This window comes from Anomaloglossus baeobatrachus, chromosome 2, assembly GCF_048569485.1.
Source record: "Anomaloglossus baeobatrachus isolate aAnoBae1 chromosome 2, aAnoBae1.hap1, whole genome shotgun sequence".
Classification (NCBI taxonomy): Eukaryota; Metazoa; Chordata; class Amphibia; order Anura; family Aromobatidae; genus Anomaloglossus; species Anomaloglossus baeobatrachus.
In genome coordinates, this window is record NC_134354.1 from 298,324,228 (window position 1) to 298,348,766 (window position 24,539).

General features: G+C 48.9%; 1 protein-coding gene across 1 annotated transcript in view; it reads left to right on the forward strand.

Annotated features, from left to right (window-relative positions):
* HNF1B (HNF1 homeobox B) overlaps nt 1–24,117 on the forward strand; it is a 307,877-nt gene extending 283,760 nt beyond the window's left edge. Inside the window, exons 8-9 of the mRNA XM_075335856.1 lie at nt 19,898–20,016; nt 22,707–24,117. Coding sequence (XP_075191971.1) covers nt 19,898–20,016; nt 22,707–22,727 — 140 coding nt within the window. The 3' untranslated portion in view covers nt 22,728–24,117. The remainder of the gene's footprint in view (nt 1–19,897; nt 20,017–22,706) is intronic.
* Nucleotides 24,118–24,539: the final 422 nt, after the last annotated feature.

Genomic DNA, 24,539 nt, shown 5'->3' on the forward strand with positions numbered 1-24,539 from the left:
AGGTGAGTCCAATGGAGACTTGAGGAGCTCACCTGGGACAGGAACACGGCCTGTTGACGGGGGTACTGCCGGAGCAGCAAGGCAGGAACACGGCCTGCAAACGAGGTACTGCCGGAGCAGCAAGGGCCAAGCCCACAAGAGACAGTAATGCCTGAGCAGTGGCGTGGCAGCACGCTGCCAGACATCCAAACATAGAAGGACAGTCGCGCACCGCCATGATGGCAGGGGGAGCTTTTAAGGAGGTGCAGCTCCACCCGAGGGCGGGCGCGAGGCGGAGATGACGGACTTGACCCAATCAGGGTCCACGACGTCCCAGCCTGGCCAGTCAGGATTCACCACGTCACCAGCCTTGTCATCAAGCCGTGTGACGTCAGTGAGCGAATCAGGACCCACCACGCATTGCACATGCTCACCCTCCTGCCTCTTGGAAATAGAGGCGGGATCCTCGGTCTCACAATGTGGAGAGATAACGGGAATCTCACTGCTTCCCTGAGCAGTAAACCTCTGCACATTGCGCAGCCTCGCAGACCTTCGGGGCCGCTGAGCAGGAGAGTCTGCGGCAGGCCAGGAATGGGAGACCGCTTCACTCCTTGTAACAGGAGAACCACTAGGTGTCACCCTTCTGCTGCCTCTCTGAGAAGGTCTCTCCTGCACACTGCGCAGTCTGGCAGACCTTCGGCGCTGCCGAGCAGGAGTGCTCGTGGCAGGCAAGGAATGGGAGACTGCCTCAGTCCTTGCCTCAGGAGAGCCACGAGATGTAACATTACCCCCCCGTCTAGGCCCCCCCCCTGTCCGTGCTCGAAGGCCGCTATCAAACCCGGGGCGCGGATATGATCCTCCAACTCCCAGGATCTATGCTCCGGGCCACGGCCGGCCCACTCCACGAGGTAGTACCTCTTGCCCTGTATGACTTTTGTCTCCACAAGTTTTGCCACCTCAGGGTCGTCGGACGGGGAGTCGGTTTGAGCCGGCAGGGACCCCGAGAATTTATTAAGTCGTACGGGTTTCAGGAGGGACACGTGAAAGGTGTTGGCTATAGCCCAGCGTGGAGGGAGCTGGAGTCGATATGCCACTGGGTTTACCTGCTGTAGTACTTTAAACGGACCCAGATACCTAGGGGCGAATTTGGCTGCCTGTACCCGTAGGTTAACATTCTTAGAGGACAGCCATACTAGGTCACCAGGGGCGAAGGATGGTGCAGGGCGGCGGCGAACATCAGCCGTTGTCACCATCCGGTCTTTGGCCCTTTTAAGAGCCTCTTGGGTGTCATCCCAGATCTCCCGGGCCTTGGTCGCCCAATCCTCCACTCTAGTATCGGGTGACGTAATGGGCATCGGAACCGGGATTCTGGGATGTTGTCCGTTATTGAGTAGGAACGGAGTCTGGCCAGAGGATTCATGGACCGAATTGTTAATGGCAAATTCAGCCCAAGGAAGGAGGTTAGCCCAGTTGTCGTGGTGCGCGGATATAAAATGGCGGAGGTAAGTTACCAAGGTCTGATTAGTTCTCTCCACTAGTCCATTGGTCTCGGGATGGTATGCGGAGGAGATGTTCAGCTCTAACTGCAGGAGCTTACAGAGCTCTCTCCAGAAGCGAGACGCGAACTGGGGACCCCGGTCGCTCACCACCTTGTCAGGCATGCCATGCAACCTAAATACATGCCGAATGAACAAGGTGGCGAGAGCACGTGACGTCGGGAGTCGTGGGAGAGGCACCAAGTGGACCATTTTAGAGAAGTGGTCCGTGATGACCCATACGACCCTGTGCCCTGCTGACTTGGGCAGATCTCCCAGGAAGTCCATCCCCACCACTTCCCAGGGACGATCCGGCACTGGCAGTGGGTGAAGAAGACCTGCCGGTCTCTGCCGGGACGGCTTATTCCGAGCACACGACATACAGGCTCCCACATATTCCTGTATGTCCTGGGGTAGTCTCGGCCACCAATAATGCCTGGTCACCAGGTCTCTGGTCCTTTTGACCCCGAAGTGACCCCCGACCTTGGAGGCATGGGCCCACGATAGCACCTCGTTCCGTAGTTCAGGGGGAACGAGGGTTTTGCCAGGTGGCACCTGGTCCAAAGAAGTGGGAGTGACCATCCTCAAGCTGTCCGGGGGTAGTATAAGACGAGGCTCCTCCTCGTCCTCCTCCAACACAACCATACAACGTGACAAGGCATCGGCCCGTACGTTCTTCTCACCGGCCAGGTGGCGGATAATAAAGCGGAACCGGGAGAAGAATAAAGACCAACGGGCCTGCCTTGGGTTCAGGCGTTGTGCTGTCTGGAGGTATGTGAGGTTTTTGTGGTCAGAAAAAACCTCAAATGGATGCTTCGCACCCTCCAGGAGATGCCGCCATTCCTGGAATGCTAGTTTCATCGCCAGTAACTCCCTATCCCCTATGGAGTAGTTCCTCTCGGCCGGAGAAAAGGTCTTGGAGAAAAAGAAACACGGATGTTTCCTTCCTCGTTCGTTTTTCTGGTACAGGACTGCACCTGCACCGACCGAAGAGGCGTCTACCTCCAGTAGGAAGGGTTTGGAGATGTCTGGACGATGAAGGATGGGAGCTCTGGAGAAGTGAGTTTTGAGAGTGTGAAATGCCTCTACCGTTTCCCGTGTCCATGCTTTGGGATTAGCGCCCTTGCGGGTAAGGGCAATGATGGGTGCTGCCACCGTCGAGAAGTTGGGAATGAACTGGCGATAATAATTGATAAACCCCAAGAATCGCTGGATCGCCTTCAGCGAGCGGGGCTCAGGCCAGTTCATCACTGTCTCCAACTTCCCCGGATCCATTGCTAACCCCTGACTGGACACTATGTACCCCAGGAACGGCAAGGATTCCTGTTCAAAAACGCACTTTTCCAGCTTAGCATATAACGAATGGGTGCGGAGCCTCTTAAGTACTCGGATGACATCCCTCCGATGGGTGGTAAGATCGGGGGAGAAGATAAGAATGTCATCCAGGTATGCAACCACGGAAAGATACAAATCCCGGAAAATGTCATTCACAAAGTCTTGAAATACGGCGGGGGCATTGCAGAGTCCGAAGGGCATTACTAGATACTCGTAGTGACCGTCCCTGGTGTTAAAGGCGGTCTTCCACTCATCGCCCTTTCGGACTCGCACTAGATTATACGCCCCGCGTAGATCCAGCTTTGTGAAGACCTTTGCCCCGCGGAATCGATCAAATAGCTCAGTAATGAGGGGCAAAGGGTATTTGTTCTTGATTGTGATTGCATTTAATCCCCTGTAATCGATACAGGGGCGCAGATCCCCTTCCTTCTTCTGCACAAAAAAGAACCCTGCACCAGCCGGTGAAATAGACTTGCGAATGAACCCCTTCGCCAGGCTGTCCTGAATATATTTGGACATAGCCTCCGTCTCTGGAGCAGAGAGTGGATACACTCTGCCCCTAGGGGGCTCGGAGCCTGGCTTCAGGTCTATTCGGCAATCATATGGCCGGTGGGGAGGAAGAGTATCTGCGGCCCTTTTGGAAAAGACATCCCTGTAGGCCTCATAAGGTGTCGGTAAACCCGGCCCCTCAGTATTCCCTGAGGACCCAACCGACCTAATGGTAGCGGGTGGTTCGGTAGTCACGAGGTGCTCTCTACAGGATCCTGCCCAGGATGAGATCTCCCCTGTTGCCCAGTTGAGTATAGGAGCATGCTGTCTCAACCAGGGAAGGCCCAGTAGGATCTCATCCGTCCCCCCTGGAAGCACCAGGAAGGACACCTGCTCATGGTGTCCCGGTGGTACATCCATTCTGAGAGGGATGGTGATCTGGGTGATAGGATCGAGTAGTATGGACCCGTCGACTACCCGGAACCTGAGTGGCTTGGGCAACAGAACCAGGGGAACTGAGTATCGGGTTGCCAGGGAGGTCGAGATGAAATTGCCCTCAGTGCCTGAGTCCAAGCAAGCCAGGGCAGAGAAGAGAGTAGTGCCGAACTGCAACTGGGCGCTGATAGTCAACCTAGAGGGAGAAGTAGCGTCTAGAGTCCCCCCTCTGATAGAAACTAGACGCTGTCTTTTCCCGACGGTTTGGGACATAGGGTAGCTATGTGTCCCCTCTGCCCACAGGAAAAGCAGATGACACAAGACCGAGAACCTGGGGCAGAGGAGACCACCTTGGACACCTCCATTGACTCCACGGAGTCGCCTACAGGACTGGCTGGGGGACCTGTCTGATGGAAGACGGGATTCAGACGCTTTTTAGGCCGAGAAGACGTGGGTGCTGAAGAGACCTCGAGCCTTCGCTGGTTGCGAGAGGCAACCTGAATCAAGGACTCTAAAGTGGCAGGCACCTCACGTGTGGCCAGTGCGTCTTTGACAAACCCTGCCAGGCCCTCCCAAAACACAGGGACAAGGACCTTATCCGGCCAGTCCAGCTCTGCGGCCAGTGTCCTAAAGTGTATAGCAAAGTCCCCGACTGAAGCAGACCCTTGCCGAAGTCGTAGGAGGCGCAGCGCGGAATCGTGGGTGACTTGAGGCCCGAGGAACACCATTCTCATGGCCCCAAGATAAGCTGCTAAGTTATTCACCACACGATCTCCGCGCTCCCACAACGGCGTGGACCACTTCAGCGATCTCCCTGTGAGCAGGGACTGGACGAAGGCTACCTTCGCCTTCTCGGTAGCGTAAAGAGTCGCGGACAGCTCTAAGTAGGTGGTAACCTGGTTTATAAAACCACGGCACTCAGAGCTGTTGCCGCTAAAGCGCTCTGGAAGCGCAAGGCGAGGAGACCTTCCGCCCAATAGCACAGCCTGGGTAGCCGCCTGGGTGGCGACTGTCATCAGAGTAGTCTTATCGGAGGAAGACTGCTCCACTGCTGCCAATCGTGACTCCAACTGCTGCACATAACGCAGCAACTGCTGCTGCTCTTCAGCCATAGCCAGACCTTTGGCGCGACCGTAATGTTACGAGGGGGACCCGGGGAAGCGTGCCAAGATGGGAAATGGACTGCTTCCGCCGGTCAAGGTCCACTGTGCGGTGTAAGGGACCGCCGCTATGGTGGGTGAAGAGTGAGCGGGTTGCTGCTAGCGATCGTCTGGAATGTCACAGACGATCTATGTACACCGATCTGCCCTAACCCGTGAGAGTTGTATGGCACAGATCTCACGGCTCGGTGTACCTGTTGCACGGGGAAGTACAGAGGTGCCCACGCACGTGTGCCAGTGGAAGTCACGAGAATATGGCACGAGGGTAGCACAGAGGTGCCCACGCACGTGTGCTTTCAATAACCAGGTGAGTCCAATGGAGACTTGAGGAGCTCACCTGGGACAGGAACACGGCCTGTTGACGGGGGTACTGCCGGAGCAGCAAGGCAGGAACACGGCCTGCAAACGAGGTACTGCCGGAGCAGCAAGGGCCAAGCCCACAAGAGACAGTAATGCCTGAGCAGTGGCGTGGCAGCACGCTGCCAGACATCCAAACATAGAAGGACGGTCACGCACCGCCATGATGGCAGGGGGAGCTTTTAAGGAGGTGCAGCTCCACCCGAGGGCGGGCGCGAGGCGGAGATGACGGACTTGACCCAATCAGGGTCCACGACGTCCCAGCCTGGCCAGTCAGGATTCACCACGTCACCAGCCTTGTCATCAAGCCGTGTGACGTCAGTGAGCGAATCAGGACCCACCACGCATTGCACATGCTCACCCTCCTGCCTCTTGGAAATAGAGGCGGGATCCTCGGTCTCACAATGTGGAGAGATAACGGGAATCTCACTGCTTCCCTGAGCAGTAAACCTCTGCACATTGCGCAGCCTCGCAGACCTTCGGGGCCGCTGAGCAGGAGAGTCTGCGGCAGGCCAGGAATGGGAGACCGCTTCACTCCTTGTAACAGGAGAACCACTAGGTGTCACCCTTCTGCTGCCTCTCTGAGAAGGTCTCTCCTGCACACTGCGCAGTCTGGCAGACCTTCGGCGCTGCCGAGCAGGAGTGCTCGTGGCAGGCAAGGAATGGGAGACTGCCTCAGTCCTTGCCTCAGGAGAGCCACGAGATGTAACATTACCCCCCCGTCTAGGCCCCCCCCCCTGTCCGTGCTCGAAGGCCGCTATCAAACCCGGGGCGCGGATATGATCCTCCAACTCCCAGGATCTATGCTCCGGGCCACGGCCGGCCCACTCCACGAGGTAGTACCTCTTGCCCTGTATGACTTTTGTCTCCACAAGTTTTGCCACCTCAGGGTCGTCGGACGGGGAGTCGGTTTGAGCCGGCAGGGACCCCGAGAATTTATTAAGTCGTACGGGTTTCAGGAGGGACACGTGAAAGGTGTTGGCTATAGCCCAGCGTGGAGGGAGCTGGAGTCGATATGCCACTGGGTTTACCTGCTGTAGTACTTTAAACGGACCCAGATACCTAGGGGCGAATTTGGCTGCCTGTACCCGTAGGTTAACATTCTTAGAGGACAGCCATACTAGGTCACCAGGGGCGAAGGATGGTGCAGGGCGGCGGCGAACATCAGCCGTTGTCACCATCCGGTCTTTGGCCCTTTTAAGAGCCTCTTGGGTGTCATCCCAGATCTCCCGGGCCTTGGTCGCCCAATCCTCCACTCTAGTATCGGGTGACGTAATGGGCATCGGAACCGGGATTCTGGGATGTTGTCCGTTATTGAGTAGGAACGGAGTCTGGCCAGAGGATTCATGGACCGAATTGTTAATGGCAAATTCAGCCCAAGGAAGGAGGTTAGCCCAGTTGTCGTGGTGCGCGGATATAAAATGGCGGAGGTAAGTTACCAAGGTCTGATTAGTTCTCTCCACTAGTCCATTGGTCTCGGGATGGTATGCGGAGGAGATGTTCAGCTCTAACTGCAGGAGCTTACAGAGCTCTCTCCAGAAGCGAGACGCGAACTGGGGACCCCGGTCGCTCACCACCTTGTCAGGCATGCCATGCAACCTAAATACATGCCGAATGAACAAGGTGGCGAGAGCACGTGACGTCGGGAGTCGTGGGAGAGGCACCAAGTGGACCATTTTAGAGAAGTGGTCCGTGATGACCCATACGACCCTGTGCCCTGCTGACTTGGGCAGATCTCCCAGGAAGTCCATCCCCACCACTTCCCAGGGACGATCCGGCACTGGCAGTGGGTGAAGAAGACCTGCCGGTCTCTGCCGGGACGGCTTATTCCGAGCACACGACATACAGGCTCCCACATATTCCTGTATGTCCTGGGGTAGTCTCGGCCACCAATAATGCCTGGTCACCAGGTCTCTGGTCCTTTTGACCCCGAAGTGACCCCCGACCTTGGAGGCATGGGCCCACGATAGCACCTCGTTCCGTAGTTCAGGGGGAACGAGGGTTTTGCCAGGTGGCACCTGGTCCAAAGAAGTGGGAGTGACCATCCTCAAGCTGTCCGGGGGTAGTATAAGACGAGGCTCCTCCTCGTCCTCCTCCAACACAACCATACAACGTGACAAGGCATCGGCCCGTACGTTCTTCTCACCGGCCAGGTGGCGGATAATAAAGCGGAACCGGGAGAAGAATAAAGACCAACGGGCCTGCCTTGGGTTCAGGCGTTGTGCTGTCTGGAGGTATGTGAGGTTTTTGTGGTCAGAAAAAACCTCAAATGGATGCTTCGCACCCTCCAGGAGATGCCGCCATTCCTGGAATGCTAGTTTCATCGCCAGTAACTCCCTATCCCCTATGGAGTAGTTCCTCTCGGCCGGAGAAAAGGTCTTGGAGAAAAAGAAACACGGATGTTTCCTTCCTCGTTCGTTTTTCTGGTACAGGACTGCACCTGCACCGACCGAAGAGGCGTCTACCTCCAGTAGGAAGGGTTTGGAGATGTCTGGACGATGAAGGATGGGAGCTCTGGAGAAGTGAGTTTTGAGAGTGTGAAATGCCTCTACCGTTTCCAGTGTCCATGCTTTGGGATTAGCGCCCTTGCGGGTAAGGGCAATGATGGGTGCTGCCACCGTCGAGAAGTTGGGAATGAACTGGCGATAATAATTGATAAACCCCAAGAATCGCTGGATCGCCTTCAGCGAGCGGGGCTCAGGCCAGTTCATCACTGTCTCCAACTTCCCCGGATCCATTGCTAACCCCTGACTGGACACTATGTACCCCAGGAACGGCAAGGATTCCTGTTCAAAAACGCACTTTTCCAGCTTAGCATATAACGAATGGGTGCGGAGCCTCTTAAGTACTCGGATGACATCCCTCCGATGGGTGGTAAGATCGGGGGAGAAGATAAGAATGTCATCCAGGTATGCAACCACGGAAAGATACAAATCCCGGAAAATGTCATTCACAAAGTCTTGAAATACGGCGGGGGCATTGCAGAGTCCGAAGGGCATTACTAGATACTCGTAGTGACCGTCCCTGGTGTTAAAGGCGGTCTTCCACTCATCGCCCTTTCGGACTCGCACTAGATTATACGCCCCGCGTAGATCCAGCTTTGTGAAGACCTTTGCCCCGCGGAATCGATCAAATAGCTCAGTAATGAGGGGCAAAGGGTATTTGTTCTTGATTGTGAATGCATTTAATCCCCTGTAATCGATACAGGGGCGCAGATCCCCTTCCTTCTTCTGCACAAAAAAGAACCCTGCACCAGCCGGTGAAATAGACTTGCGAATGAACCCCTTCGCCAGGCTGTCCTGAATATATTTGGACATAGCCTCCGTCTCTGGAGCAGAGAGTGGATACACTCTGCCCCTAGGGGGCTCGGAGCCTGGCTTCAGGTCTATTCGGCAATCATATGGCCGGTGGGGAGGAAGAGTATCTGCGGCCCTTTTGGAAAAGACATCCCTGTAGGCCTCATAAGGTGTCGGTAAACCCGGCCCCTCAGTATTCCCTGAGGACCCAACCGACCTAATGGTAGCGGGTGGTTCGGTAGTCACGAGGTGCTCTCTACAGGATCCTGCCCAGGATGAGATCTCCCCTGTTGCCCAGTTGAGTATAGGAGCATGCTGTCTCAACCAGGGAAGGCCCAGTAGGATCTCATCCGTCCCCCCTGGAAGCACCAGGAAGGACACCTGCTCATGGTGTCCCGGTGGTACATCCATTCTGAGAGGGATGGTGATCTGGGTGATAGGATCGAGTAGTATGGACCCGTCGACTACCCGGACCCTGAGTGGCTTGGGCAACAGAACCAGGGGAACTGAGTATCGGGTTGCCAGGGAGGTCGAGATGAAATTGCCCTCAGTGCCTGAGTCCAAGCAAGCCAGGGCAGAGAAGAGAGTAGTGCCGAACTGCAACTGGGCGCTGATAGTCAACCTAGAGGGAGAAGTAGCGTCTAGAGTCCCCCCTCTGATAGAAACTAGACGCTGTCTTTTCCCGACGGTTTGGGACATAGGGTAGCTATGTGTCCCCTCTGCCCACAGGAAAAGCAGATGACACAAGACCGAGAACCTGGGGCAGAGGAGACCACCTTGGACACCTCCATTGACTCCACGGAGTCGCCTACAGGACTGGCTGGGGGACCTGTCTGATGGAAGACGGGATTCAGACGCTTTTTAGGCCGAGAAGACGTGGGTGCTGAAGAGACCTCGAGCCTTCGCTCCGCCTGGCGGATGTCTATGCGAGAGGCAACCTGAATCAAGGACTCTAAAGTGGCAGGCACCTCACGTGTGGCCAGTGCGTCTTTGACAAACCCTGCCAGGCCCTCCCAAAACACAGGGACAAGGACCTTATCCGGCCAGTCCAGCTCTGCGGCCAGTGTCCTAAAGTGTATAGCAAAGTCCCCGACTGAAGCAGACCCTTGCCGAAGTCGTAGGAGGCGCAGCGCGGAATCGTGGGTGACTTGAGGCCCGAGGAACACCATTCTCATGGCCCCAAGATAAGCTGCTAAGTTATTCACCACACGATCTCCGCGCTCCCACAACGGCGTGGACCACTTCAGCGATCTCCCTGTGAGCAGGGACTGGACGAAGGCTACCTTCGCCTTCTCGGTAGCGTAAAGAGTCGCGGACAGCTCTAAGTAGGTGGTAACCTGGTTTATAAAACCACGGCACTCAGAGCTGTTGCCGCTAAAGCGCTCTGGAAGCGCAAGGCGAGGAGACCTTCCGCCCAATAGCACAGCCTGGGTAGCCGCCTGGGTGGCGACTGTCATCAGAGTAGTCTTATCGGAGGAAGACTGCTCCACTGCTGCCAATCGTGACTCCAACTGCTGCACATAACGCAGCAACTGCTGCTGCTCTTCAGCCATAGCCAGACCTTTGGCGCGACCGTAATGTTACGAGGGGGACCCGGGGAAGCGTGCCAAGATGGGAAATGGACTGCTTCCGCCGGTCAAGGTCCACTGTGCGGTGTAAGGGACCGCCGCTATGGTGGGTGAAGAGTGAGCGGGTTGCTGCTAGCGATCGTCTGGAATGTCACAGACGATCTATGTACACCGATCTGCCCTAACCCGTGAGAGTTGTATGGCACAGATCTCACGGCTCGGTGTACCTGTTGCACGGGGAAGTACAGAGGTGCCCACGCACGTGTGCCAGTGGAAGTCACGAGAATATGGCACGAGGGTAGCACAGAGGTGCCCACGCACGTGTGCTTTCAATAACCAGGTGAGTCCAATGGAGACTTGAGGAGCTCACCTGGGACAGGAACACGGCCTGTTGACGGGGGTACTGCCGGAGCAGCAAGGCAGGAACACGGCCTGCAAACGAGGTACTGCCGGAGCAGCAAGGGCCAAGCCCACAAGAGACAGTAATGCCTGAGCAGTGGCGTGGCAGCACGCTGCCAGACATCCAAACATAGAAGGACGGTCACGCACCGCCATGATGGCAGGGGGAGCTTTTAAGGAGGTGCAGCTCCACCCGAGGGCGGGCGCGAGGCGGAGATGACGGACTTGACCCAATCAGGGTCCACGACGTCCCAGCCTGGCCAGTCAGGATTCACCACGTCACCAGCCTTGTCATCAAGCCGTGTGACGTCAGTGAGCGAATCAGGACCCACCACGCATTGCACATGCTCACCCTCCTGCCTCTTGGAAATAGAGGCGGGATCCTCGGTCTCACAATGTGGAGAGATAACGGGAATCTCACTGCTTCCCTGAGCAGTAAACCTCTGCACATTGCGCAGCCTCGCAGACCTTCGGGGCTGCTGAGCAGGAGAGTCTGCGGCAGGCCAGGAATGGGAGACCGCTTCACTCCTTGTAACAGGAGAACCACTAGGTGTCACCCTTCTGCTGCCTCTCTGAGAAGGTCTCTCCTGCACACTGCGCAGTCTGGCAGACCTTCGGCGCTGCCGAGCAGGAGTGCTCGTGGCAGGCAAGGAATGGGAGACTGCCTCAGTCCTTGCCTCAGGAGAGCCACGAGATGTAACACCTCCCCACAGTGATGTCTGTGCCTCCCCACAGTGATGTCTGTGCCCCCAGCCCCTCCAGTGGTGTCTGTGCCTCCCCACAGTGATGTCTGTGCCTCCCCACAGTGATGTCTGTGCCCCCAGCCCCTCCAGTGGTGTCTGTGCCTCCAGCCCCTCCAGTGGTGTCTGTGCCTCCCCACAGTGATGTCTGTGCCTCCCCACAGTGATGTCTGTGCCCCCAGCCCCTCCAGTGGTGTCTGTGCCACCAGCCCCGCGTGTGGTGTCTGTGCCCCCAGCCCCGCGTGTGGTGTCTGTGCCCCCAGCCCCGCGTGTGGTGTCTGTGCCCCCAGCCCCCAGTTAATTAATTGCTTCACCCAATATAGCAGGGTCATTTAAACATTGATAATTTTGTGCGGCCCCCGAAGGTTGGTAGAAATTTCCAAATGGCCCCCGACAGAAAAAAGGTTCCCCACCCCTGATCTAGAATATGGGGGGGAGACACTCAGGGAACGTATCCCCCATTTTCTAGGAGTGCGGACCCTTCATGTGAGGAGTGTGGGTGCAATGAATCTGCACTTACTCTCCCCGGGTCCACAGCAGCAGAGTCCATGTCGTAATGGTTGCTACCAAAGCTGCAATGCCCTGCTCATGAGGTAAGGGCATGCCTAATCAGGAGAACTATTCTACATTTCCAAATATTGGTATTTGCTGATATTATTGCTATTCCACCTACTATATATTGGGGATAGGATCTTGGAGATGGAATACTCTTTAAGTCCAGTTATCCAGCTGAATGAATACTTAACAACAGAGCTCGCTATTTAGATGTGTCTTCTTGTGGCGTATAACGGACTCTCATGTTTGGTAGTCTTTCAGCAGGGAAACTATAAAAGCAAATCCCTCCATTTGGAAATGTAGTATATTGCTCTCCTGATCAACTATGTTCCTTACCTCATGAGCAGGGCATTGCAGTAATAATAATAATTTATTCATTTATATAGCGTTATTAATTCCATAGCGCTGTATGTCTTTGGAGTGTGGGAGGAAACCAGAGTACCCACGCAAACACAGGGAGAACATACAAACTCCTTGCAGATGGTGCCCATGGTGAGAATTGAACCCAGGACCTCAGGGATGCAAGACTGCAGTGCTAACCACTGAGCCACCGTGCCGCCCATTTAGCTTACAGATGCATAACCACCACTCACTGTGTCTGAACACAGGAAGCTGAGCTGACAGCCGCTCTGTGCATGCGGCAGCGTCTATTGTGAAGGAGAGGGCCGTGGGGGGATCAACGCTGCACAGGTACCATGGGACACCGGGGAACACCAGTAGGGTTATAGGGGGTGACCTGGCAGGGCCTGGGGAGGAGTTTGGTACATGGCACATGTGACAGAAATCAGAGGAGTAGGGTGAATGCGGCCGGCGCGCTGCTATCTTGGATTTCTGGGAGGGCATCAGGGGGGGCACTTTGGCGACATCGGGGGACCGGAGGGGACCAGGTAGGAGATTTATCATGTTTGTTCATGCCAGATGGGAGATAAATAATTTTTTACCTGCGCTGTCATTTACTGTAACGTGATCATCGGTATACGGTGTATACCTGTGATCACGTGAGCGGGGACCGGAAAAACCATCCTGAATCATGATCTCCAGGGTCTCAGCTAGCCCTGAAACCCCAGAGATTTTCTGACGCTGGGGGGCGCTATTCACTTATTTCTGCCTGCTGTTTTTAAACGGCAGACCAGAATAAGGCTACATTCACACAACCGATCCATTTTTGTGGTCTGCAAAAAACAGTCCGTTTTTTTTCACGGGTGCATCCGTGTGGCATCCGTTTCCATTCCGTAGACGGTCCGTATGTCATCTGTTTGTCATCCATGTGCCTTCCGTTTTTTTTTGTGTACTGCAAAAAAACTGAAGGAGGGAAAATACATAAATTTACCCAGGATCCATAGCTTCTTCCTACATGAAGCGGTCACATGTTCACTCCAGTGCCATTTTCTACTGCTTTTCACAGCGTAGAGCGCTCTGGTGATTTTCTTTTGCTTGTACACTTCATATCAGTCTTTTCTGTCATTATAATGGCAGAAAGACACATAATGTCCCACTCTCCTGTATTTTGTAATTTTGCACCCTTTGGTGCCTTTCATGCGGCACTAAGGGGTGCTTAGCTTTGTAGTTAGCCAAAAAAATGAAAAAAAAAAATGACGTAGGGTTCCCCCTATTTTTGTAGCTAGCTAGGGTAAAGCAGACGGCTGCAGCCTGCAGACCACAGCTGGCAGCCTCACCTTGGCTGGTAATCCAAAACTGAGGGCACCCCACGCTGTTATTTTAAATTAAATAAATAATTAAAAAAAAAAAACACGTAGGGGTCCCCCCAAAATTGGATCACCAGCCAAGGTAAAGCAGACAGCTGGGGTCTGATATTCTCAGACTAGGGAGTTCCATGGTTATTGGACTCTCCCCAGCCTAAAAATAGCAGGCCGCAGCCGCCCCAGAAGTGGCGCATCCATTAGATGCGCCAATCCTGGTGCTTCGCCCCAGCTCATCCCGTGCCCTGGTGCGGTGGCAAACGGGGTAATATATGGGGTTAATACCAGATGTGTACTGTCACCTGGCACCAAAACCTGGGGTTGGTGAGGTCAGGCGTCTATCAGATACCCGACATCACCAACCCAGTCAGTAATAAAAAAAAATAGATGACAAACACATTTTTATTTGAAAAAACACTCCCCAATACGTTCCCTCTTTAACCAATTTATTAGAAAGAAAAACAAATCCAGGTCTGCTTTAATCCAAGGGGTTGCCATGACGATCCACACTGTCCCAGTCAATGAAGAACAGGATGTTCCCCATTGGCTGGGAGAGCAATGCAGTGACCTGAGCTAACATCAATGGGTCAGCCCAGGTCACTGCAGGGGATGACAAGTGCTGCTGTCAGCGAGGTACATTACCTGCGCTAATCTCCTGCACACTGAATCATCTTCACAGCCAAGTATCGCGAGCGGCCCGTGACGTCACCGCTAGTCAGTCTGGGGTCGGAAGCGAGAGAAGGTGATGTGACAAGCGGCGGCCATGGATGACAGTGACAGCGCTGAGGTCGATACTTCATCACCGCAGGTAAGCCGAGCGGGACCATGTGTGCAGAGTGCCAGGTGGGCGGAACCTAGCTGGGCAATGTGTGCAGAGTGCCAGGTGGGCGGAGCCATGTGTGCTGGCGGCGGAGTGCGAAGTGGGTGGAGCCTAGCGGGGTCATGTGGCGCTGAGGACATCAGTGTCATGGACTGCTTGGCTGGGGATAGGTGAGTGTGTGTGCGTGTGTGTGTGTGTGTGTTTGTGTTTGTGTGTGTGTGTGTACATGCCGCGTGCAGGAGGGGGCGGAGTGAGCTGAGCGGGGAAGTGTGGGCTTCCTGCACGTAACTAGGATAAATATCGGGTTACTAACCAAAGCGCTTTGCTTGGATACCCGATGTTTATCGGTTACCAGCTTCTGGCAGGCTGCCAGCGATGGCTCCTGCACACTGTAGCTGTAAAAAGCCCTGCTTTTTGCTGCTAGAACCGTTCTCGAACGTAACTAGAACTATCGAGCTTTAGCAAAAAGCTCGAGTTCTAGTTCGATCTAGAACACCCCCCAAAATCACTCGAACCGCGAACTGGAGAACCGCAGACCGCGCTCAACTCTACTGTTCACACTGTTCTAGCTTCAAGAGTGGTGTCTTGCACCCACCTGCAAAGTGGGGTAGGAAGTTAGGTGTCATGGATAAGTATGTTTTTTGTGTGCCCGCAGTAGGCAAATTTTACCTGGCTGTCGACCTTAGTATGCACCCATCAGTAGTACGTCCACTTTTTCGTCCCTTACCGCATGCCTTGCACATTTTAAATTAGGTATATATATATATACCTGCAAACTTTCCAGTATTACTAGGAAAAGAAAATCTGTAGCCCTGAAAAGGACTTTTATTTTTAGGTTGCAGCAGTATATCTAAAGATATACAGTCATATAAAAAAGTTTGGGCACCCCTATTAATGTTAACCTTTTTTCTTTATAATAATTTGAGTTTTTGCAACAGCTATTTCCGTTTCATATATCTAATAACTGATGGACTCAGTAATATTTCTGGATTGAAATGAGGTTTATTGTACTAACAGAAAATGTGCAATCCGCATTTATACAAAATTTGACAGGTGCAAAAGTATGGGCACCTCAACATAAAAGTGACATTAATATTTTGTAGATCCTCCTTTTGCAAAAATAACAGCCTCTAGTCGCTTCCTGTAGCTTTTAATGAGTTCCTGGATCCTGGATGAAGGTATATTTGACCATTCCTGTTTACAAAACAATTCCAGTTCAGTTAAGTTTGATGGTCACCGAGCATGGACAGCACGCTTCAAATCATCCCACAGATGTTCAGTGACAATCAGGTCTGGGGACTGGGATGGCCATTCCAGAACATTGTAATTGTTCCTCTGAATGAATGCCTGAGTAGATTTGGAGCGGTGTTTTGGATCATTGTCTTGCTGAAATATCCATCCCCTGCGTAACTTCAACTTCGTCACTGATTCTTGCACATTATTGTCAAGAATCTGCTGATACTGAGTTGGATCCATGGGACCCTCAACTTTAACAAGATTCCCGGTGCCGGCATTGGCCACACAGCCCCAAAGCATGATGGAACCTCCACCAAATTTTACTGTGGGTAGCAAGTGCTTTTCTTGGAATGCCGTGTTTTTTTGCCTCCATGCATAACGCCTTTTTGTATGACCAATCAACTCAATCTATGTTTCATTAGTCCACAGGACATTCTTCCAAAATGTAACTGGCTTGTCCAAATGTGCTTTTGCATACCTCAGGCGACTCTGTTTGTTGCGTGCTTGCAGAAACGGCTTCTTTCGCATCACTCTCCCATACAGCTTCTCCTTGTGCAAAGTGCACTGTATTGTTGACCGATGCACATTGACACCATCTGCAGCAAAATGATGCTGCAGGTCTTTGGAGGTAGTCTGTAGATTGTCCTTGACTGTTCTCACCATTCTTCTTCTCTGCCTTTCTGATATTTTTCTTGGCCTGCCACTTCTGGGCTTAACAAGAACTGTACCTGTGTTCTTCCATTTCCTTACTATGTTCCACACAGTGGAAACTGACAGTTTAAATCTCTGAGACAACTTTTTGTATCCTTCCCCTGAACAACTATGTTGAATAATCTTTGTTTTCAGATCATTTGAGAGTTATTTTGAGGAGCCCATGAGGCCACTCTTCATAGGAGATTCAAATAGGAGAACAACTTTCAAGTGGCCACCTTAAATACATTTTCTCATGATTGGATACACCTGCCTATGAAGTTCAAAGCTCAATGAGGTTACAAAACCAATTTAGTGCTTTAGTAAGTCAGTAAAAAGCAGTTAGGAGTGTTCAAATCAAGAAATTGATAAGGGTGCCCATACTTTTGCACCGGTCAAATTGTGTTTAAATGCGGATTGCCCATTTTCTGTTAGTACAATAAACCTCATTTCAATCCAGAAATATTACTGAGTCCATCAGTTATTAGATATATGAAACTGAAATAGCTGTTGCAAAAACCCAAATTGTTATAAAGAAAAAAGGTTAACATTAATAGGGGTGCCCAAACTTTTTCATATGACTGTAGAAGGACTGTATGTATATCTGCACACATTATTTAGTTGCAGAAATTTCTGCACCATTTCTGCATCTCTTGGCAAGAAAAGAGCAGAGGTGAAAAGGCACATTGTTCCCACTTTTTTACGTGTTTTTGCCTGCGTTTTTACAGCGTTTTTGACTGACTTCATCAAAGTCAATAGGTGACTGCAAAACCGCTGTTAATACTCTGCCAACATTGTTCTTGGCAGTGACCTGGGAGTTCTAGCATCTTCCCCATGATTTTTCTGCTCCCCAGGTCTCCAGTCCTCCTGGCGGGGTCTTCCGGAAAAATGCTACAGTTTCCCATTGACTTCCATTAGATTTGTTACTTGAATTAAGCCCATCCAGGTGTCCAATCTGCTCGATTCGAGTACCGAATACTTGAGCATTTTAGTGCTTGCTCATCACTAGTCATGATGTAAGATGCCTAGTCGGTGACAGAAACCCCTGTGCAGAGTGCACATGCCAGAAGAGGATGTCACACACAGAAGGAAGAAAAGGCCACTTTTATTTCTAGTCAACATTTATTATGCTCTTCAGTCTTGAGAGACCCAGAGCAAAATGAAGAACATTTGATAAGATGCAAATCAAATTTCCTGGCTAATTTCGAGTGAACTGGGGAATGTGAATTTTAGCAGATTCACTCATCTCTGTATCAGAATACTTATTATCTGTTCCATTGAACTTTGAAAGATTTAAATAAGGCTTTGTTCACACGTGTTTCATTTGACATATGTCTAACAAAAAATCCACTTCTGGACACCACGCAGCGTTGACATTTCAGCATGAAAAATGTGGAAATAGGTACCATGATACTCACTTTCAGGGTTCACTCACACTTGCATATAACTCTGATAAGTGCTATCTGATGTTTTATTGGATAGCGTTTGCCTCAATGTTATACTATGGAGCAGGGCGGACTGCAACTGGCAGCATATCACGGACGGTGCACACCCATTCAAGTCAATGGGTGCATGCAAAACATTGGACTGCACTGATGTCATCCGAGTGCAATCCGATATACGCTGAGACAGACAATGGAGAAGATTGAAAGATTAATCTCTCTATCTTCTCCTCACCTGTTTCCAATTCTCACATATGAGACAATTGGAGCAGGGGCGGATTGATCGCGGTTGAAGGCGCCACCATCGCGACCTGGCCTGGGGGTTCAGGGGGCCCGAGGACTTCAGCCAGTGGCACACTGCTAATGGTGGCAGGCCACACGACCACTATAGGGCCCGGTGCCAGCTCTTGCACTAGGCCCTCCCCTGGGACCCCCTGCCGAGGCTTGCACTATCAATTGTATCGGCATTTCAGATGCCGATACAATTGAAAGCAATAATGAGAGAATGAGTGTTGTACTCCTTCTCTCATCATTCTCCTGCTGTGTCTGCGCTCTGACATGTCAGCACAGCAGAGTGTGATGAGGAGACTTGAACAGTGGTGAATGAGGAGAAATGAGTATGTAATCAGGGTGGGCAAACGACTATGGGGGTGCATTAAACGATATGGAAGTTGTATGCTACTATATGGAGGAATATAAGGGCTGCATAATGTTATATGAGGGCTGTATAAATGTATAGAAGGGCTTCATAATACTATATGGGAGCTACATGATACTATATGCAGGCTAAATGATACTATATGAGGGCTACATGATACTATATGGGGCTACATAATACTATATGGGGGCTACATAATACTATATGGAGGACTATGAGGGTGCATTAAACTATATTCAGGACTATGTGGGTGCATTATATTACATGGAGGACTATGGAGAGTGTATTATAATATATGAAGGACTATGGAGTGCATTATATACATGAAGGACTATGGGGACTGCATTATGATATATGGTGGACTATAGGGATGCATTAAACTATATGAAGGACTATGTGGTGCATTGTACTTTATGGAGGACTAAAAGGAGTGCATTAAAATATATGAATGATTATGGGGATTGTATTATAGTATATGGAGGACTATGGGATGTGCATTAAAATATATGTAGGACTATGGGGGGTGCATTATAATATATGGAAGACCATGGGGGTGCATTGTATTATACGGAGGACTATGGGAAATGTATTATAACATGAATGTAAAGTGCTGTGGAATCAATAGCGCTATATAAATGAATAAATATTATTTTATTATTATTATTATTATATGAATGACTATGGAGTATATTATAATATGGTGGACTATAGGGGTGCATTATAATATATGGAGGACTATGGGGGGTGCATTATAATATATGAAGGACTATGGTGGGGACATAATAATATTGTATATTATATCGGTATATCAGAGTATTGTAAAGCTGGGTGCTGAGGTTAAGAGCCAAGTGTCAGTGTAATTATCCTGTACCCTCAGGGTGGAGAGGGGGTGCCAGGTCCAAATTTTGCATCGGAACCCATTGAACTGTAGTTACGCCACTGAATTGGAACACAGTAGAATTATACTCGGATCATGCTCGCAGCAGAGTTTGAGCCAAGTGGCATTAGGATATTGCATCCGATGCTCTCACATGAGAGAATCATCGGAGAATCATTAGATGCGATACGACGGTTTGCCCCAGTCTCATATTGATCTTTTTCTGCCACAGTGCTCTAAATCTGTAGACATTTTCAATTACATGTGAATGTGCGATGTAGATATTGATGTGAAATCTATGCAAAAATACCTAATAAGTTGAAGACTAATTTGCTAACCTAAGCATTGCAATTTGTTCCTTTTAGCAGATCATTATACAATCACATGATAGTGTGTGGGGCACAATAGCTGGATGCCATTAGGACATGTACAGTTCAAATCTAATTGGAAGACTTGATCAGATAGTGAATTCAGGTCCAGCTAATTTCTTATATTCTGAAAGTGTTTGTGTTTTTCATGTCTCACTATCTTTGTACTCTGGCAAGCAGTTAATATAGTCTCTCAATAGCACGCTATGAAATATTGGATTAATGTTAACTTTTATTATTTTTGTCTTTCATTTACAGTGTATGCACATAAACAGGAACCTCCCCAGTATTCACACTCATCACGCTTTCCTTCAGCAATGGTTGTCACAGATACTGGTAGCATCAGCACATTATCAAACATGGCCTCTAGCAAACAGGTAAGGCCAATCCTGCCAGTTTGGAATACTAAGAACTACATTGAAAGAGCTATAAAGGCAGCTTGGGTAAAATACAATAATCCATTAAAGTTGCTACAAAGTAATAAATTAAAGCATTAGTCTTTTATAGACAGTTGTACTGGAGTGGCATTGTACATTTAATGTTTACTTACAATACTTGATATTGAATAACAAAAGAGCATCAAATTCAAGCTTAATCTCCGCACTTTTAATGGATCAGTAGTTTTTGGTAGATGTGACACCCTAATAGGCAGAATCCTAATGTACTTGGATTAGATAATTAGGTCCTGCATCTGTAGGGCTTGTTTCAACAAGCATCAAAGTCTGCTTGGGCAAGATGAATAATTAATCAGGTTTGGTTAGGGCTGAGTACCCACCAGATAGATTGATAAGTCCTTTCAAGGAAATAGTATTCCATGGAGCCTTGATGTGCTTGATTGCCTGACTGATTATGATTTGTGGGGTTAGATAAATGTTTTCTCCTGACTACAAAGAGTGGGAACTCAGAAAAAGAACTGACCGAGGATACAAAGAATTACATTTTCATTACTGACTTTATCAAATAAGGGTAACATTACACAAATCATTTCTTTATTGCTCTTCTTTTTTTCTTCTAGCTGACTAAATATTTTTAGGCATTTGGCCATTATTGTAATTGTTATGATTTTTGGGTCATCAAATTAAAAAAAAACCCGAAAAAGCTGTGGTGTCCAAATGTTTTTATTACAATTTTTTAAAGTCTTTCCAGTAATAAGATGAAGAACTAAAATGCTTGAGGTCCCTTTACGCAGAATAACTTTTCAAAGCACCACAGTTTTCAGTTCTTTGATGGCAGGGAGAGAACACAGGAAGAACTATTGTACAGCTAGAAGTCAGTTGTGCATATAAACAATTGTCCGATTTTTATCCATATAGTCATCTTTATTCTATCCTTGTGTCCACGTATTTATTTACATATGTCATCCATGTGGAGTCTGTATTTATACATCAACAGTTTAAAATGTATATGACCAAATACAGTTAAAAAGGCAATGTATTCTTAAAAATTGGATGATCAGTATGGGATTTGATTTTTTTTTGCACACACATCTAATATATAAAGCTCAGTGTATGTATGTGTGTATATCCGCTAAAGGAATCCACACTGTCATATTTACAATCACGAAATTTTGCACAGACGCCTCATGTGACCCAGGGAACGTCATAGACTATGTTTTTACGGGAAAATTTAACCCCGCTCTTTTTACAGTTACTCTCCAAAATCCTGCCTCCATTAAACTGAATGGAGGTGGGAGCTATAGGCTATTAATAGCAACTGTCAGTGGTTGCTATAAGAACAAAATAAACTGTTAGTATAAATAGCTTATGTGTGAGGTAATAAGATGTCGGTGGGGAGACAGATAGAGAGAGACAAAAAAAGACAGACAGACAGAGACAGACGGGGAAAGAGACAGACGGGGAAAGAGACAGACGGGGAAAGAGACAGCCCTGGAAAGAGACAGCCCTGGAAAGAGACAGCCCTGGAAAGAGACAGCCCTGGAAAGAGACAGACGGGGAAAGAGACAGCCCTGGAAAGAGACAGCCCTGGAAAGAGACAGACGGGGAAACAGACAGACGGGGAAACAGACAGACGGGGAAACAGACAGACGGGGAAACAGACAGACGGGGAAACAGACAGACGGGGAAACAGACAGACGGGGAAACAGACAGACGGGGAAAGAGACAGACGGGGAAAGAGACAGACCTGGAAAGAGACAGATGGTGAAAGAGACAGCCCTGGTAAGAGACAGACTGGCAAAGAGACAGATGGGCAAAGAGACAGACGGGGAAAGAGAGAAACAGATAGACACACCTATAGAGACAGACACAGAGATAGAGAGACAGACAGACACAGAGATGGAGACAGATAGACTGATACAAATACAGACAGAGATAGAAACAGACAGAGACATAGACACAGACAGACAAAGAAAGACACAGACAGAGAGACAGACAGACAGCGACACACAGACAGAGACTGGGAGAGAGACAGTTACTATCCCGGGCAACGCCTGGGTACTACAGCTAGTACACTTATATAGACCAGTTTCATCTGAGATACAGAAGAGAATAGCGCATGTTGCGATTTATTTTCACACGGACACTCAGTCTGTTTGAATATACTGTCAACCAAACAGACCTATTAAATGATATTAGTCAGTGTTCTGTCTGATATGTACTCGGAGAGCAGAGAGCACACGTCTATACGGTAGATTACATTTGTCTAAATGAGCCCTTAACTTGTTTCATAGAATTCTAGTGTCTCTTATCTTAGTAATGTTTGCTGAGATTCAAATATCTGCAAGTTGGCAGTTTCCCCACAATGTTTGATCTTTATATTGCACACAAGCCTACCACCATAAAGCTCTCTATAGTGTCTTTTCTGTTTAGGAAGTTCTTTCCTGAAGCTTAGATATCTTCTGGCATTTTCCTTCCATGCTTTCCAATGCATGCATACTTTCGTATATGTCAAAGTGCTATGCATTGGTAGGGGCAAATGTCCATGTTCCATGGCCAAGTTATAGTGTCATAAAATTCATTTGCTGCATCATAAAACAATTTTGTTAAATTAGGGTAATTTATCATAATTAAAACCAGTTTCAAATAGTATTTTTCTTTCCCCTTTGCAGTGTCCTTTGCAAGCTTGGTGATATCCTGCTGCACCTATCTTTCTTTCTACATAGCTACATGAACATCTTGGCGAAAACATCTAGGACTTTGAGATGTTGCCAAGTGGAACTGACTCAAGATAAATTTCAGATTCTGAATGCTTGGGAGTTACAATCTTTCAACAAGATGCAAACACTTTAGCGATGGATGCCCTATAATCTCCATGAAAGTACTTCATTTTCAGTCTCCTTCTCAGGTGGTTTGAAGACATTGGTGTTTTACCTCAATCTCATGAACCAGAATAACATTGAGATTGAAAAAGATAAAGTAAATTACTTATTTGTTGATTAAATTACAAGCTCATGAGGTGCATACAGACTGCTTCTCCAACAGTGCGATGAAAACTGGAAAGTCAGAAGCTGGAAATTGGACAAAGCTGAACTGAGCCATTGTAAATGTTGGAAAATATTGCCATAGATGATGATCTGTTGAATAGATGTAAATTGTAAAAAGTGCAATTATTTTGTATATATAATATAAAGTATGAGTTTGTTTAAAGGGATAGGTCAAATAGCCAAAACAGAAAGCATTTGATCAATGGAGCCATTGGATGACTTTGCCATGTTGCACAAAGACTGTTCCAATGTGGTATATTGCACAACATGCAGGCCATACTGATATCATTGGAATCAGTACGTAACTTAGGGCTTTTTAACAAGCTTTTGCTGTGACTCTTGCCTGACATAGGAAAATGCATTATGCTGGCCAGTAATGTAAATACACTTTTACAACCTTTATTATTGTTGTATCACTGCCTTCAGTTAACACGTGGAACAATTTGTTGCATAAATTATTGAAACTAAAAATCAGTTCCATTCATTTAAATGGAGTTTTTGTGGCAGCATGCATGTGGATTTCTGCAAGTTCCATTCAGACGAATAGAGCAGTTGCAGAAATTTCTGCAACAAAATCTGCTGTGTGTATTCACTCTAATAGCAATAATAATGAAAGTACTATTCTCATGGCAATGACATAACATCCTTCCCATATCACACACTAAGCCCAGTGTTACTAAAGGTAAGGGGTGGGTAGGTCCAGTTGAAAATATGCATGATTTCTGCAATATTCGGGTAGTTATTGAGCGTATTGTAATAATACATATATCGCTTAACAACATATTTTATTACTTTATGTGGATATTTACATTTATGTCTAAACACCTGTACAAATATGATAGGATGGGTGCTTTGGGATATCTAAATGATTAACCCAAAAAAAAATCTTAAAGAGGTTGGCGACTACTTTAACTTTGATGGCCTATCCTCAGGATAAGTCATCAATGGCTGAATGGTCGGGGTCCGACACCCCACAGCCCTGCCAATCAGCTTTTTTCGGTGCCGGAGACAGCAGCAGGTGGCCAGAAACGCTCAGTTCTGGTACTGCCATGTCAACAGATAGCGGCCCCAGCTGAATACTGCACATCGCCTCCCATTCAAATCAATAGGAAGCAAATGTGCAGTACTCGGCCGCGGCCACTATTAGTTGACAAGGCAGCTCCAGAATTGAGCGTTTATGGCCACCTGCTGCGTCCTCCGGCACAGAAAAAAGCTAGGAAGTTAGAAAAGCACTACCATGCATTTTTTTTAATTAAAGGTGTGTATCATGTATGGTGTGTAATCCATAAGTCACCCACCATAAGTGTTTTGTATCTTTATTTTAAATTAAAAAAATTGAGCAGTTAGGATACAGCGGGAAGAGCTGGTGCATATAGGCAGCGGCCATTTTGTGCTACTCTGTGCTTTGTCTAGTCTATGCTATGTATGGTGTAGTGTGCGTGTATTAGTATACTCATC